This window comes from Balearica regulorum, chromosome 26 (genome assembly GCF_011004875.1).
Source record: "Balearica regulorum gibbericeps isolate bBalReg1 chromosome 26, bBalReg1.pri, whole genome shotgun sequence".
NCBI classification, from domain to species: Eukaryota; Metazoa; Chordata; class Aves; order Gruiformes; family Gruidae; genus Balearica; species Balearica regulorum.
In genome coordinates, this window is record NC_046209.1 from 689136 (window position 1) to 705084 (window position 15949).

Here is a 15949-nt window from a genome sequence, read left to right on the forward strand (position 1 = left end):
AACAAGCCATTTGAGCTGGAGGATGACTAAGGACTAAAACGCCTCTTCAAGAGACAGCAGAGCACCACAATAGTGTTATTTCACATCAGCGGGCATTGGCACACCAGACACTCGGCGAGCACTCCTGTCCTGCCCCGCGACAGCTCTAGACAGACACCATCCTGCAGAGGTTCGGGCTCAAACAGATCAGTTTCAGATTGTAAAACAAAGCTCTGACAAAGGTCTTGTTCAGTGTTTCTCAGTTTCAGAGCACGCAGGGTGACACATCAGTGCCTTGGGTTATCTGCGGGAATCTCCAGAAAGCCCCATCGGCAATGCTCGGTATGCAGGCTTACAGACAGCCACCACACAGGACAGAAAAGCTCCCATCAAAATGCTCTGTTCCTCGTGGGAATGTACACAGCACCACCTGCTATTACGTAGTATACTACCTGAGGAAAAGAACCACCTTGGCTGTGCTAGCTTCAGAGATGGACACTTCTTGTTTCTGTACGTGGAGCAGAACTCCTGCAAGCACACTGTAATAGATGCAGTCTCACAACAGCTGGCTTGGAAAGAAAGGGTCCAAGCAAAACCATAACTGCCCACAATCACCTCGCTCCCATCTGCTACTTCCTCTCCAAAAAGATGAGTGGCACAAGAACTATGTGTTGTTCTGGAAATCATTTGAGGTCATTTATGCCTGGTTTGCCTCGGAGCCCTCCTGCTCTTATCACCTAGCCAACACAAAGCATCACCTCCTTTTCACAAAGACTCTCCAAAAATCTGCTCTTCCAAGCTGGCTGAGATCAATTTCCACGATGCAGGAGGGGAAGGAAGCTGATCGACCAGTTAGATACCAGAAAATACATAAGTTAAAGAAATAATTAAGCCCTTTTCCCATTAAACCCATCAGCCAAACTACACCAGACCTGCAAGCTGAGGACCTATGGAGAGGACCCCTCTCGCTCTTCCCATCGCAGCCTGTTAAATGGCTTCCACAAGTTGATGAGATCACATTTCTGTCTCATTCCTCCCGCAATTAATTCTGCAGGAGGCAAAGATCAATGCTATTACAATTCATTTACTTATCTGGTTTTATCCAGTTAGAAGACTCTGGTCAGCAGCTACTTGGTAACTGACCAGACGTGCTGCGTCGGGCGAGTCACTGACGGGAGGCAGCCCCAGCAGCTTCGCTCAGAGAGATAATTTGGGCTGCCCCACCAGCAGCTCACCTCAAAGGGCACAAATCCCCAGCAGGTGTAAATCCAAACCTGCAGAAATCAGAGCCCCAAGGAGGTTCCAAACCTCTCTTCAGCCATGCCAAGAAAAGCAAAAGCCCAAACGGGGAATTAACACATCCCCCTCAAGAAGAGAGGACATGCACCAATTTGCTGATGCATCAATCAATGAATCATGCAGGAAGAAGAGGCAGAATACAAAGGAAAGTTTCTGTTTATACATGTGCCTTGACGTTCAGCAGTTACTGAACAAAGCACACAGCAGGGGCTCACCGAAGTGTTTCTCAGTGCGTCAAAGCACAAAGCCAGCACAAAGTACATCTGCACCGCTCTGGTTTGTCCTCATGTCTCCCCCGTGCTGTTTGCAGCAACGTAGGGCTACGTTGTAAAGCATGCTTAGAATTAATAGTGAAACATCTAGAAAGGTCAATTCTCACCTGAACACAGAAGAGGGGAAAAAACCCAAACACGGCTCCACCGCACACACCCCCAAAGAGTGCCTGTGCTTATCTGTCACAGCGAGTCACAAACCTTTGCAGACAACTGTGATATTCAGATTAGCTAGCTCCCACACGCAGAGGAAGCTTGGCTCCAACAGTAAGCTTCTTCGTGACCAGAAAAAAAATAATACTTTTACTGAAACAAGTTTGACTTATAGATAACACAGATGAAGATCCGGAAGAGAGCCCATGATTGTGCACACCTTAAAGGTTCCTTTGAGACCCTCCAAGCATCCCTGAGGCTTAAAGGTCCAACCTGTCAGCAACTGATGAGCCCCCATCCAACTTGTTAGTCAGGTCTCATTAGAAGACATTAAGCATACAAAAACTTTGGGCAACCTGGTCTAGTGGAGGGTGTCCCTGCTCATGGCAGGGGGGTTGGAACTAGATGATCTTTGAGGTCCCTTCCAACCCAAACCATTCTATGATTTGAAAACCAACCAACCCAAACAAAACCAAAAAAAACCTCAAACAAAAACCCCAACAACAACAAAAAAATCAGTCACTAATTTCTATTACAAGCTCCCTGTAGCATTGTCTAACCAAGAAAGCTATTCTGCACATGGCCTGAAGCATGTGCCTGTCCCAGAGCTCTGCCACAGCCCTGCTCCTTCTCGTGTCTCTTGTCTGATGGGAGTCATGTTCAGGACACAAGCCAGGGGCTAGCAGTAAAGGGGTGCTCTGTAGGTCAGTCTGCTCCCCTCCTTGGCTACTTCCTGCAGGGTTGTGCAGTGCGGCGGGCTGTGCCATTGCCTGCGTGAGGCAGGACACTGGGCTGCCTCTGGCACCCACGTGCTTCCCAGACAACCAGAACAGCACCTTACTGAGCTAGGAGAGCAGAGACTGGGGAGCTCAGTTTGGCTGTTGCCTTGCTAGGTCAAAGCAGGGTAACATTCCATGGTTTACTCACTGCATAGCTTCAGATGCTGGGGGAAACCCTAATGCAAAGAACACACATGGACAGACACTGATAATATCTATACTAACTCCTAGAAAGGATATAGATAGTCCCTTCTATATTCCGAGTCAGCTCTGGCATACCAGCTGCTTTCCAGTCTTCACTGACCAGTCTTATCATGAGATGTTGCCAAAAGTCAGCACAACATTTCAAAAACGCTATGGAAAGAGCTCCTTCCCACCCAGAGAGATCCCCAAGGTGAGGATGCCTCTGGGTCCCTGGAGATGCCATACAAACCAGGGTGACTATTAATTCCTCCCACACTCCAGCTCTGCAAAAAACAAACTGGCTCCAACTTCGGTTTGCTAGGCACCGGGCTGATGTAATCCCTAAATATTCACTATTCGGGAATCCACCACTTGTAATCAGTCAGAAAGCACATGCAACATAGCAAGTGACGAGTGTTTTGGGAGGCAAATGATTTCACTGTCTGAAGCATGTTCAAATTCATACTTACCCTGTGAACATACCCTCCTGCAAACAGGAGTCTCCCGTGCACTTCCAGTATTCATGTTAAACAATACTTTAAATGACAGAAGGAATTTTACCGCAGATAAGTTCCTCCCAAGCCAACGGACAGCTTCTGAGTTGCTGTTCTCAGAGGGTCTATCCCAATTGCACACAATTCCTATCAGGTGCTGGACAAATTTAAGATATTGCCTGTCTCTTCCTTTCCGCTCAATAAGGCAATACTGAAAAATAAACCCCATCACCATAAATTACCGTTCTCCCCCAAAGCCATCAGTAGCTATGTACTTACCTGAGTAAAATCACCATTTCTTGGTAAGAAGTCAGTGGGGTCCACAGATGCATAGTTTGTTTCCAAAAAATGTTGTGTGCTGATGGAATTCATATAAAAACCGTGATGGGGATTAAAATATTGCCTGTAAGGAAATGGGAAAAGCAGTTATTTCCTGTCAGTCCTGAGTATTTCTCAGGTTGCTTCAGAATCCATCAGCAGTGGTGAAGCTGCAACTATGGGATGACACATACAGGAGATTGATATTAAAATGCTGTGCTTATCCAGAAGAGATATCTCGGCAAAATAATAGAGCTACAGCGTGAGAATCTGGAAAGCTGTATTAAGAATTCAATCCTTGGCAGTTTGTGTAAACCAGGAAGGATTTCATAGATAAAAATGGTCTGCAGAACTAAATAATATTTCAGTCCTGACAACAAAGCAAATTTAAGCCTCTGAGATGTCCCCAGCACCAAGCATTTGAGGGTGTGATGGAACCTGACAATCACACTACATAAGGACCAGCATCAAGTTTCATGGAAATATCACACCCGAACACTAGTTTGGGCCATAAAACTGAAACAGCCCTGCAAACCAGCCCAGACGGGGAAAGAAAACACCCCCTTCGCACACCATCGGCAGGGAGGCTGACCGATCCCAGACCTTACCTTAAAGACAGATAAAAGCAGAAAGGTTAGGGACACGTAATCCTAGACAGAACCATTAGCCCAGACAGAGATGAATTACGGATGTAAGCGATCATACCTAGTCGCAAAGCAAGATCTCTGCCGAACTAGGAAGTGAAAAAAGCAAAGGTCTCTGATTGCTCCCTCCTGGGTAGGGCACATGTCAGCGCTTCCTCCTGCCTCCTCCTCCACCCGCTTCCTCTGTGCAGAGAGGAGGTCAGAATCGCAGGGGAGCAGGCGATTCCTTCCTCCTTCCCAGGAGCAGCCTCTGGCCTGTATTACATGACCGTCTTCTGGTTTTGTTGTTGCACATGCAAGCCCTTTCCCTCTCCTGCAGGAGCAAGGAATGTGCTTCGTAATCTTTCCCGTAAGGGCTGTGCACTCACGCTGCTTGGGCAATCGCCACCCAACACGTTTGCATGCTGGAACCACTAAAACATTTCAGCCGATCTGACTGGTTTCCTCTTGTGGCAAGTTGTACGTTCTTTGTAACACCAGAGTTACAGAACCCACACCAATAAACTTTAACAAGGCACGGATCGGGGGGGGGGGGGGGGGCGACGGGGGACCAAAATGTAAAAACAAAAACTACCCAGGAGCATAGCTGGGGAATGACTGCACTGCCAAAGTATTATTAAGCAATTAAAATGCCATGTGTGGCTAGCAGCTCATTAATACACCAGGCTTAACATTTACATATGTATTTATGTGCAAACATAGTTATCTCGCTCTGCTAACTACATTTTTCCTGCTCTTTCCTCATCACGAAAGATAATACTCTGAAAGGAACAGCTCCCTCCCCCTTTTCCTTTTTTTTTTTTCCTTTCTTTGCAGTGCTGCCGCTGTTTTTCCTACTGCAGAGATACACCAAAACAGCAACTAACCCTGTGCGAACACAGAGGCGGATTCAGCACACTTGCATGCAATAACTCTGACAATCCAGCACTGACTCCCGGCTCCTCCTAAGCTACGAAGGAGAATTAAAATCTGTGCGTAAATTCTGGAAATTAATGTACATATGCAGAGGGAAAGGCTTGTTTAAACTGCTTTCAAGTTGAAACTGCTGTGGTCTTGCTGTCTCTCTCACATGAGGACAGAGCTTGGCCCGTGCTAATGAACTAATCACAGAAGGGGAAAACTATTTTTACTGGAAAAGTGAACACCGCCTCCTATTTCACCAGCACCTTGTGGGTCTGGACGAGTCAGTTAAGGTAACGGGAAGGAAACCGAGACAGCCCCAACCTCCCTGGCCTGAACTGCTGTGGAATGGCCAGCTCGGTATGTAACTTTGCTTCACTTAATCTTGGTTTTCAAAGCTGTGAATGCGAGATGCACTTTCTTCTTGCAGTCTGAAATAGGAGCCAACAGCAACTCAGTGCACTGCTTTGAGATCCTCTTAGGAAAGCCACCAAGCACACAGCGCTTGCCAAAGTTCTTTTAGTACCTTTGGTGCTGTGCTTTACCTTTCCTTCAATAAGAACTTATTCAACCTCATTTGAGGAGCTGGCAAAAAGCCATCGACAAGTTCGCTTGAATTAAACTGCAAAAAAAAAAAAAAAAAGGCACTAACTGGAAGAATTGAGTATGGGAACCTTGCTGCATTGCCAAAGCAAAGCTGTGAAAACAGCCTCATGGCAAGACTGCTCTGTACATACCTGCTCACCCTCTCCAGGACTTGGTTACTGCTAAACTGCTCCATGGGAGCTGCTCTGGGTCAACAGCTTCCCCTCAGAGGCCAAGGGTTTTCACTGGATAATTAAAAATCGGTTTAGAAAGGAAATTTATACTGGGTTTAATCACACTGGATTTACAAAAACTGCCCATTTGCTGTCTTATCCCAAGATTTGACTTTGAGTTGCAGCACCACAGAAGGAACCAGGCATCCTGGACAATAGGAAACAACATCTGCACTCTTCAACTCCAACACTGCAAGTCCGTGTCCTGGCATGGAGACACTCAGCTTGCCCACGAAGAGCCAGGCTCTGGCTAACCTGGCCCTCCCAGAGTCAAAACTCCTCTTGATGGAATGTGGAAGACAGCCAGGGACACACATGCTCGAGGTCCATGCAACGGTTGCGGGCAAGTGCTACACCAGTCCCCTTCAGGCCACTGATTCACTTTAACCATTGAGGTTGGCTACTGATGCAATCAAGGCCCTACATCAGTTACTAACCTCGTAATAATTAAATACACATGTTTGTTATTTAGTCAGTGAAACTCATCTCTTTAGTGCTGAGATCAGAGTTCAATGAGTTAACGCTAGGGAGTTTGAAGTTATCTTATTTTACTTCTTTCGGCTACAGAAAACCAAGTGCTAGTCTTCTCAATGAATAAACCCAGACCTTTTTAACCCCAATGACTAAACACATTTAGCCGCTAAGTTCTGAAAGAAATGATTCTGCACTAAGGTGAAGGTTAGGCGGGAGAAGTGCTGTGCTCTGCAGACGGAGGCTGTGCCTGCTCCAGCCAGCTCCCCAGAAGAGGAACATTCCATTGCAACTTGGCTGGCATCAACACCACTTTGCTTTGCAGAAAGGTAGTCACCCCAATGAGACCGCAGAGGAAAAGGGAAGGAATGCCGATCTCCTGCCTCTGTTTGAACTCTGTTTCACAAAAGAGAAAGAGGGACTCTGGCTCAAGAGCTCAGTGTGAAGAAATCAGCGTTGCGGTGTGTGAAGAGGAGGTTCGTGTACTGGGTCAGCACCCAGTCACTGGATCAACGAGGTTACAGGCTGCCTCGGCATCAGTCTGGCACTCTTCTTCCCCATCACTGGGCCAATTTATGTTGGCCTCCTTTACTATTATAGTAAGCGATACTCCACATGCAGGTGGCAAAGTAGAAAAGGGCATGAAAACAGGAGGAAAAGGGGGCGTTGTGTGTTTTGGAAACTGGGGAAGAAAGCTTTGCTCCGTGCTGTCAACGGGTACCGGTTAAGAAAAATAAGCGCCTGCTCCCTGCCCCACAAGCAAAACAAGCCAATGAAGCTCAAAAATTCAGCTGTTATGAAAAAGAATACTCAGAAAGCTAACCAGAGGGACATTTTCCTGTAGGAAAACATGAAGGAAAGTACACGACAGCGTGCAACGGTTGGAATCCAACAGGCACCAAGAGTCTTACTGCAGAGATGGTTCCTACCCTTCTTTAATAAAGCAGCTGGCCCAGAGAAATTCTTTCATCCCAGAGTGCTGGGACATTATGGGCTGTGCAGGGAACATCTTTGGATTATATCAAGTTCAGACAATTGCTTTAAAGAGCTAGACTGCTTTTTTTTTTTTTTTTTTTTTTTTTTTTGCTGCCACCCACTCTAAACATAGCAGCAGTGGAACAGTTTGGTACAAGGCAAACCTGAGCCGACATCTGACTCACCCAAATCATTTGATGTCAGTCCAGCCAGTGGATCTCAGGGAAGGGCAATTTCACAGACTCCAACAGAATGTTGTTGGGTGGGGTTTTTGTTGGGTTGCTTTGGCTTGGTTTATTTTTTGTAAAGAATTTGGTAATTTCTTTCAGTTTTCCTGAAGCTCAGGCCTTTCAATAGCAGGACCTAGAGGAACACAGGTCTCAGAGGTGAGCAATGCAATGCACATCCCACCCAGGAGATGGGTCTCCATATGTCCACAGCTCAAGCTTGCTATAGCAACACTTGTTTGGACTACTGTGGTGATGTGCCTGCCTCACATGCTTCATACCAGCTGCTCATCGATGCACCTGGTACATTTGAAGCCCTTCTGGGGCTGTGCTGCAATTTCACTGGAAACCTCCTATGTGTATTTTGGTCAGACATTATGCTCTGATGTTATAGCCCTCTGTTCTGAGATGCAGACTCCACATCTCAGGCCAGGGGAAGCTGAGAGATGAGCTGGCAAGATTACAGGCTGCCTCGGCATCAGTCTGGCACTCTTCTTCCCCATCATTGGGCCAATTTATGTTGGCCTCCTTTACTATTATAGTAAGCGATACTCCACATGCAGGTGGCAAAGTAGAAAAGGGCATGAAAACAGGAGGAAAAGGGGGCGTTGTGTGTTTTGGAAACTGGGGAAGAAAGCTTTGCTCCAGGTTTTTTGCAGCTGTGTGACACCACTTCCAACAGTACAGCTGGACTCAGGCAGATTTCCCTGAAACAAGGAACGAATTGAGAGCAGCCCTAAGGAGAAGGACTTGGGGGTGTTGGTGGACGAGAAGCTCAACGTGACCCAGCAATGTGCACTGGCAGCCCAGAAAGCCAACTGTGTCCTGGGCTGCATCCCCAGCAGCGTGACCAGCAGGTCGAGGGAGGGGATTCTACCCCTCTGCTCCGCTCTGGTGAGACCCCCCTGCAGCACTGCATCCAGCTCAGGGGTCCCCAGTACAAAAAGGACATGGAGCTGTTGGAGTGAGCCCAGAGGAGGCCACGAAGATGCTCAGAGGGCTGGAGCACCTCTGCCATGGAGACAGGCTGAGAGAGTTGGGCTTGTTCAGCCTGGAGAAGAGAAGGCTCCAGGGAGACCTTAAAGCACCTTCTAGTCCCTGAAGGCTACAGAAAAGCTGGAGAGGGACTGTTTACAAGGGCAGGGAGTGACAGGGCAAGGGGGAATGGCCTGAAGCTGAAGGAGGGGAGATGGAGATGAGATCTGAGGCAGAAATTCTTCCCCGTGAGGGTGCTGAGGCCCTGGCACAGGTTGCCCAGAGAAGCTGTGGCTGCCCCCAGCTCCCTGGCGGTGTTCAAGGCCAGGCTGGATGGGGCTTTGGGCAACCTGGGCTAGTGGAGGGTGTCCCTGCCCATGGCAGGGGGTGGAACTCGATGGCCTGTGAAGTCCCTTCCCACCCAAACCAGTCTGGGGTTCTACGATAACCTATTGAGCCTACAGCTGCAAAGGAAGCCAGCTCTTCAGGGATAATTGCCTTAGAAATGAACTGAGCTACAGCTGTTCCCTACAGGGGACGTGAACCCCGTTTGTTCTTTCAGCAAGGTTTAATACACTGTTTACATTTTTCAGGTTAAGAAAAATCTGAAACAAAGAGGCAAGCTTTGGTATCTTTTAAAGAAATTCTCTAGCGTGAAAGTTAACTATTGAAAAGGAACAGGAAAAACCTGCTTCCAGGACAAAGCTGTTGCTATGAGAATGAGCCATGTCCAAACACAGCCACTTGCAAATGAGATTTCTTCTGCAAGGATTTTGAAGAGAAACTTGTGCTAATGCTACTGCCATCTGTATTTTTCTATTTTACAACATGGGCTATAATTACAACTCCCTTTACAATCCCATTTTTCAAAGTTTCCATCCCTTTCAGGACTCCTGCCTGTAACGCCCTAACCCTAAATCCACCTAAAAAAGATACAGCTGCAGTTTTCAAATACAAAAGGACAGACAACTTTGGTTTTTGTGAAATACAGATAAGGAAAATTTCACCTGAAAGGTAATCTTTACAATTACCAGGATATATAACCCAGGAAGATAGAGGTGCAGCCTTGGCTAAATCATTCTCTAGCAACTAATTGCTACAATGAGCCTCATTTCTGAAAGTAACTACAGCAAAGTCAACAAGTCTACATTTGTGTTAAATGCAGGCATGTCTTTGCAGGATCAAGGCTATAGTGTTTCCAGCAGAACTGACACAAGCAGCAGAACAGTACCAAACAGGAAAAAAGTGAGGGACAAAACCAGAACAAATGGTCAAAGAAAAAACCCCAACACAATAGATAAACACAATCTAATCTTGTGGTTCAATACAGCAAAACAGAAATTCTGTTATAGCTCTCTTGAGGATTCACAAAGTGTAATTTACAGGAATTGTGCTCAAAAAGTACACCCTCTTCCAATCAGAGACAGGCTGGCTAAGAGCAAAGATACTGATCTGAGAACTCCTCTCGACTCCTTGCCCTGGAGAGCGGCTGGCAGGCAGAGCCCATTCAGCACCTGTGGGCAGCTTCTGGGTAACCTCACACCAAGAACTGCCCCACTTCATCTGCCCCATCGCTGCTGGCTGCCACTCTCTATGGCTGAGGTGGACCAGGCACGTGAGAACTAACAGAGACAAAATGCATCTCATCCCCCTGAGCAGAGGGGCCAATCCTCACTGCTGCTGGCCAGGCTGAGCTTAGACACTCCCGAGGATGGAGATCTCTGCTTTTCCACGAAGATGCTAAAATCCCTTTAGGAAGAAGGTTAAACTAAATCCTCAGGCACCTGGAACACAGTTATTAGCTGACAATACCAAGTTCTGTTTCTTTTATTTTTCCTTCCTGCCACCTCTGACCTAAATAAAAACACATCCTGTATATCTGTGCCACTCCCTGTATTCACAGAGACCAAAGGAGCCGCCGATCAGCCTTCAAACCTTCTTTGCAACAATCAGCATCTCCCAGTCCCCACAGAGTTTCAATCTGAGTCACTCGGTGGTGGCACAAGGCCACTTATGTTGTCCCAAAAATCTCCTGTCACATCCTACCTTCTGATCCAGGATGGAGGTTCATCATAAAGAGGGAGGAGGAAGAACAATGTTTATTGTTATGCAAAGATCCCTCAAAAAACACTGGTTTGGGTATGTAATCTAGAAAAGTTTTTGCACTGAATCTAGAGAGCACATCTGATGTTTTTCCCATCAGACAGGGCCATTGTTACTACGCAGAGGTTACTGAAACCCACCGCATCTACTTTACAGCACTGAACTGTGCTGTATACTCAGCAGCTTTACTTAGAAGTCAGTCACAATTTCTCACACGAGCCTGTACTCATCCTCTCACACCTTGCGGCACGAGGTTATCAGTGAAGAACATCAGCCATAACCAGAGAAAAAAAGTCATGACTCTATGAACTCTGGGTCGCGCCGTTAGGGGCTGCGCACGGTTTCTCACTACAGATGTGAGATGGTTGTGTTTAGTCAGCTTCCAGTCACCTACACAGCAAAAGATTTTAACTTGCCCCACAAGCCTGCCACCTGGTACCAGTAATACCTCCTTCCTCATCCTCACCATCTGTATACCAGCTACAGACTGCACGACAGATTTGCTCAGCTAGATTGTGCTAATGGGGTGTTTTAAGAACTCCATTGGTGTAACAAATCCAGGGTAAACCAAGGCTGTTCCTCCCTTCTAGTAGCCTCCAGGTTTACCAGAAATCAAAGTTTTTCTCTTCTTTTTTAAAAAAAAAAAAAAAGCTGTTTGCTGCTTTTTCCAAGATGAAGCAGTTTATGAAATGCCACAAGATCAGTGTGTGATGCAATTATTTCCCCATCAGTTAGTGAAATAAAGTAAACAAGGAAAGCCGTAAAGAAACAGTTGAATCACGGGGTGTGCAAGAGCAGAGGGGAATTAGACAAAGGAGAACAGCACTCACTGGTTTTCACTCGGGAAAGATGAGGTTGGGAAAGAGGCAGTGTAGCAGCTACTCCATGAGTCTGCAGCCAGCATGGTATCCTGCAAGGAGAAACCAGAACAGTTACAGCAGCAGAGGTCCGGCACGACTACCTGCAGATCTGAGGCTGGGCTCAGGACTGCTCTCGCTCGACGCTTCCCGTAAACAGGTGGCTCTTCCTCTCTCCTAGCAGGAGAGATCGAGCACTACACTCCAGTTTCAGCTTTTGAACCTACTTTCCCATTACTGTCGCAGAAGGACAACAGGACCAGTCCCCTTTCCTGGCCCTTTAACCTCAGCCTCTGCAAAAAGCGAGCACCAACCCTTTAACTTCAAACTGGCTTGCACAGGTAAACACCCCAAAACATCCTTCTTTCCTTTTTTCCTTCCCACCTCCCTAAACAGTCCCCAACATTAATGGGAAGCTTTAGCTCAGCATGTACCACTACAACCATGGAGAGAATACAGCATCTTACTACTCAGCTGCAGACCACTTTCATCTGTCCTTTTTTGTGTCCAAAGTAACTTTGCTTGAAGCAACACGCACTTGGTGAAATGGGTCTTTTTTTCTAGCCTCTATATTCCTTTATGTGCCAAAACTCAAACAAGAGTTATAAACAGAAAACTGCAGGAACATGGAAGCTATTTTGGGATAGAGGTTTGCTTTTTGCCCTGTTGAGAAGAAATACATCAAGGACCCGGTCTTGTTTTAGCAGCTGTATCAGGACAAATACAACCCTATTCATCCCTGCCACTCTCAAAAAAGGCACAGCTGGGCCCGGCAATGGATTCAGCATGTCTCAGAGAGACCAGCTGGGGTAGAAACCAAGTTTGCAATTCTGCGTAAACTCTGTAGTCCTTTCCCGAGGAGCCTGGCACCTACCAGCTTTTAGAGTGGCAATGTTTTAACGACAGCTTTGTGTTCCCCCCTCCCACTTCAAAGACAGCAGCCAGCCATCAACTCAACCCTCGTGCATTCCCAATCAATACTTCATGCCCCTGGACAACTGCCTGGAAAGCCTGGTAAACAGGTCCTGTAAAGACGCTCAAAAACTCCCAGGACTCGACAGGCTGGACTGCTCTGCTCAGACCCCTTCTGGTGACCCCCTCCAAAGCCTCTCCCTGCCTCTCACCTCCATGGCTGGCACGGTGAGCTGGGAGTGGAGGCTGGGGATGCTGCAGAGTGTGCTGCCTGACTGCTGGTGCTCGTGCTGCGGATAGTTCTTTCCCCCGTCCATGGCAGGGTGTGCTGAGGGCATCAGCCTGCGTTCTGCCGCATGAAGTCCTCAGGGAGGGTGGAACAGGCTATGGAGTGGCGAAAGGGTCTTTATCTGTGCTCTTCACCTTGCACCATGTCCTAGGGTGGAAGAGAAATGCAGATTTAAATTTTATGAAAGGGGAGAGGAAAAAAAAAAATCCCACATTTCTAAGACCAAATGTAGCTAGGAGATCGGCAAACAGACGTCAGCCTGTGAAATGCCTGCTGCCTCTTTATTAAAGAGAGGTTTTTACTGGGAGAGTTCTCAAATATCACCACACCTGGAATTCACCCAGACCTGCGAACTTACATTAAACACACCTCTCCTGCCTCACTGCAAACACTGCAGAAGGCTGGCAGATCATCACGATCATCTGTGATTTTTGCAGTAGACACACAGGTGGTTTTTAGCTGGAGGAATTTTCTTGTCTAATACACAAAAAGATTCTACACTTCTGTGCAAACTCATGACAATCGATTCCCCAAAATCCCTCATTTTCATGAAAATATGCTACACAGAGGGAACATCATTCCATGGAGTTCCGATGGAGCCACAAGCAAATCCCTTGTGGGGTCAGACAGCGCTCACATCTCCGATCTCGCTGTACTTTGTCTCCCTAATTTCACAGCAGATATTCAGCATGCGCTAATACTTTTCACTGTGCACTGCTATGCACAAAGGTCAAACCAGATAGTATACTTTCAGCATTGATACCATTAATCTCACAAATATAAGAACTTACTGCCTGTCTTACATTTTCCCTGTTGCTACCAAGATGGGATTTCTGAATTGTGCTTACTAAAGCAAGAGTATTGTTCTGGCAGGGGTTAACCTCACGCTAAGACATTGTTTTCAGTGCAACTTCTCAGTCAACACCTCCAAAGTAACTTCTGAGGGGTTTTTTCCCACTAAATTATCCATAACCCCACAGATCATCAATTTCCAATTGGATTTAATGGATTAAAAAAAAGAGACAGTAAAAGCAACCTATACAACCAGAGGAGCAAGAGAAAGGCATCTGTGATGTCTTTACTTCCATGGCATCTTTCTTTGCCCCTCTTCTGCCTCCCAAGACTGTCTGCTAGCAGAAGGCCGTAGCACGTCAGGTGAATAAGTGTAACTGGCTGACAGATTCTCATTGAGCACATTGGCCAAGCAGGAAAACAAAGCAGCAAAAAACAAAGCTGCCATTTAAAACATGCCAGCTTTGATCATTCAGAAGATACGATTTGCTACAAGTAGTATTTTTGAAAAGTCATTTCTGAGTCAATCCCTGTAAAAATAAGTGACCTTTCAGCGGACAAAATTATTTCTGCATTTGTAATGGAAAGCGAAATTAAAGCGACTCTTTCTGCCTTTCTCTGGCGGCAGCAGCCATGCCAGGAGAGCTCTCGGAGCAGGACTCACATGCGCACCAACGTCCCCCATCCCCGCCAAGCCCAGGGCAGAGAGGCTGTCACCCATCCCTTGGTGAAAAGTCACCAGGCAAAGCCCTCGTGTTCAGGGGACTTTCTGAGCGAAGGGCAGAAACCGACGATCCCGCTGCCTCTGCAGGCGCACAAATGCCTTCACAGGACACAGGCTTCCAGACCAAATTAAATCATTTGCCAGAGGCTAAGCACTTTGCGGTTTAAAAAAGTATTCCCCCTTTTATTTTAGCTGAAGAGGTAGTCACACTGGGATGGACACAGTTTCCGCAAGCTCACACGCTGGATGAAAGCTGTGGCTGGTCGGGGTGGGGCTGCAGAGCAGAAGGCAATTTCCCCCGGAGCAGGCTGGCCTGTCCTCCCCGCAGCCACGGGATTAAAACACTGCAGAGTTTGCTAATCCAACCTTTGCCTCTTCTCACAGCCCGGCCAAGTGTTAAAAAAAAAAAAAAAACAACACAAGAACTCAGTGACCAAGATGTGTTTTCCCTAGGAAAGCACAACGAAACATCACCTCAGAGAATAAAGTTTATACACCAGCAGAAGTAACACCAGGCTACCTGAAAAGATCATTAAGCTACAAAAATCTCAGACCATTTTAATTAATCACTAACAGAATAAATACTCATTACAAAGGCCTGGGATCACCTAGATCCTTTTCACTGGCTTTATTTCACCAGAGGTTTATTGCAGTCTCCTTTTACAAGCAGAAGTGTTTCTTTTTATTACACCATAAAATCTACACTCAGGCTTTACAGTCCATAAGCCCAGGAGCAGAAAATAGCTAAAAACACTTAGCTAGCACCCCAGCATCCTAATTAATATTGTTATGCCGGCCTCAGGCCTCTTGATTTATTAGCCGAGGCCTCTTGATTTATTAGCCAAATATTAGCACCAGGGCTCCCAAAATGCAGCCTGTCCACCACTTAATCCCAGTCAGCTCACCAGCAGCACTGCCTGTGGGTGCTCTGGCCCCACTCATGCACCAATGAGGTGTTGATGCTATTATTTAAGTCCTATTATTTAAACAAAACCTGCTTTACGTTAGGTCTCCTGAAGACACAGGGGTGCAGATGAGTTTCCTCAGGCAGCCCAACACTCACCTCCCACCTATCAAGCAGCTCTGTGCACAAGCCCGTAAAGACATTAAAATATTCAAGGACTTCTTCCTTCCGAGCCACATGATTTATTGCAACAGAACTCGCGAATAGGGATGCATAAATGCAGACTTTGACCCCAAGCCCATTGGGAAGAGACGCAGTAAAAAGCTTCACCAGCCAGAAGTGAAACGACCCGTGCTTCAGCGTGACGGCCACACAATCATCCCAGGGGATGCTCTCCTCTCTGGACTTTAGGGCTGCTTTCTTCTGGTCCTTTCAACTGTTCTCTGGTACCACTGGTGGTCCACAAGAGATCCTATGCAATTTTAAGTTATATCTAAGGCAGAAAGTAGTAAGAGACAAGACAAATGTTCATCATGATTATGATGATTCCGCTTGTCTCCAAGCGGAGAACAGACACCATTGAAGGGTTTGCTTTAAACACCGCCCTGCCTCATTTCTTCTCCCAGTCATAAAATTCCAGCTTTTTGTCTCCTCTCGGTGGATTTGACAAGAATAGCCTGTGCTACAAGACCCCAATCCCCAAGTGAAGCAGTGGGGAGCAGAGCAGCAAACCCACAGTTAGATTTGTTTTCCACTTCCTGCTCCAAGGTCCTCCAGCCTTCCAACTCAAGACATTGGCAGTACAAGGCTGTAAGGAAGACAGCCTTTTTCTTTTGTTACAGATTGCCTTTAAATACTGCTCAGCTGTTCCTGAACAGAGG

The 15949-nt window shown here is 46.7% G+C and overlaps 1 protein-coding gene across 6 annotated transcripts in view; it reads right to left on the reverse strand.

The window, feature by feature from the left end:
* SBNO2 (strawberry notch homolog 2) overlaps positions 1-15949 on the reverse strand; it is a 63925-nt gene that overhangs the window by 37997 nt on the left and 9979 nt on the right. For 3 of the 6 annotated variants that reach the window (XM_075736382.1, XM_075736376.1, XM_075736377.1), the window contains exons 2-4: positions 12572-12795; positions 11421-11500; positions 3439-3562 (exon numbers count right to left, since the gene is read on the reverse strand). In XM_075736382.1, the coding sequence (XP_075592497.1) occupies positions 3439-3562; positions 11421-11500; positions 12572-12697 (330 nt within the window). In that variant the 5' untranslated portion in view covers positions 12698-12795. The other 3 variants (XM_075736380.1, XM_075736378.1, XM_075736379.1) reach the window with 3 other exon arrangements.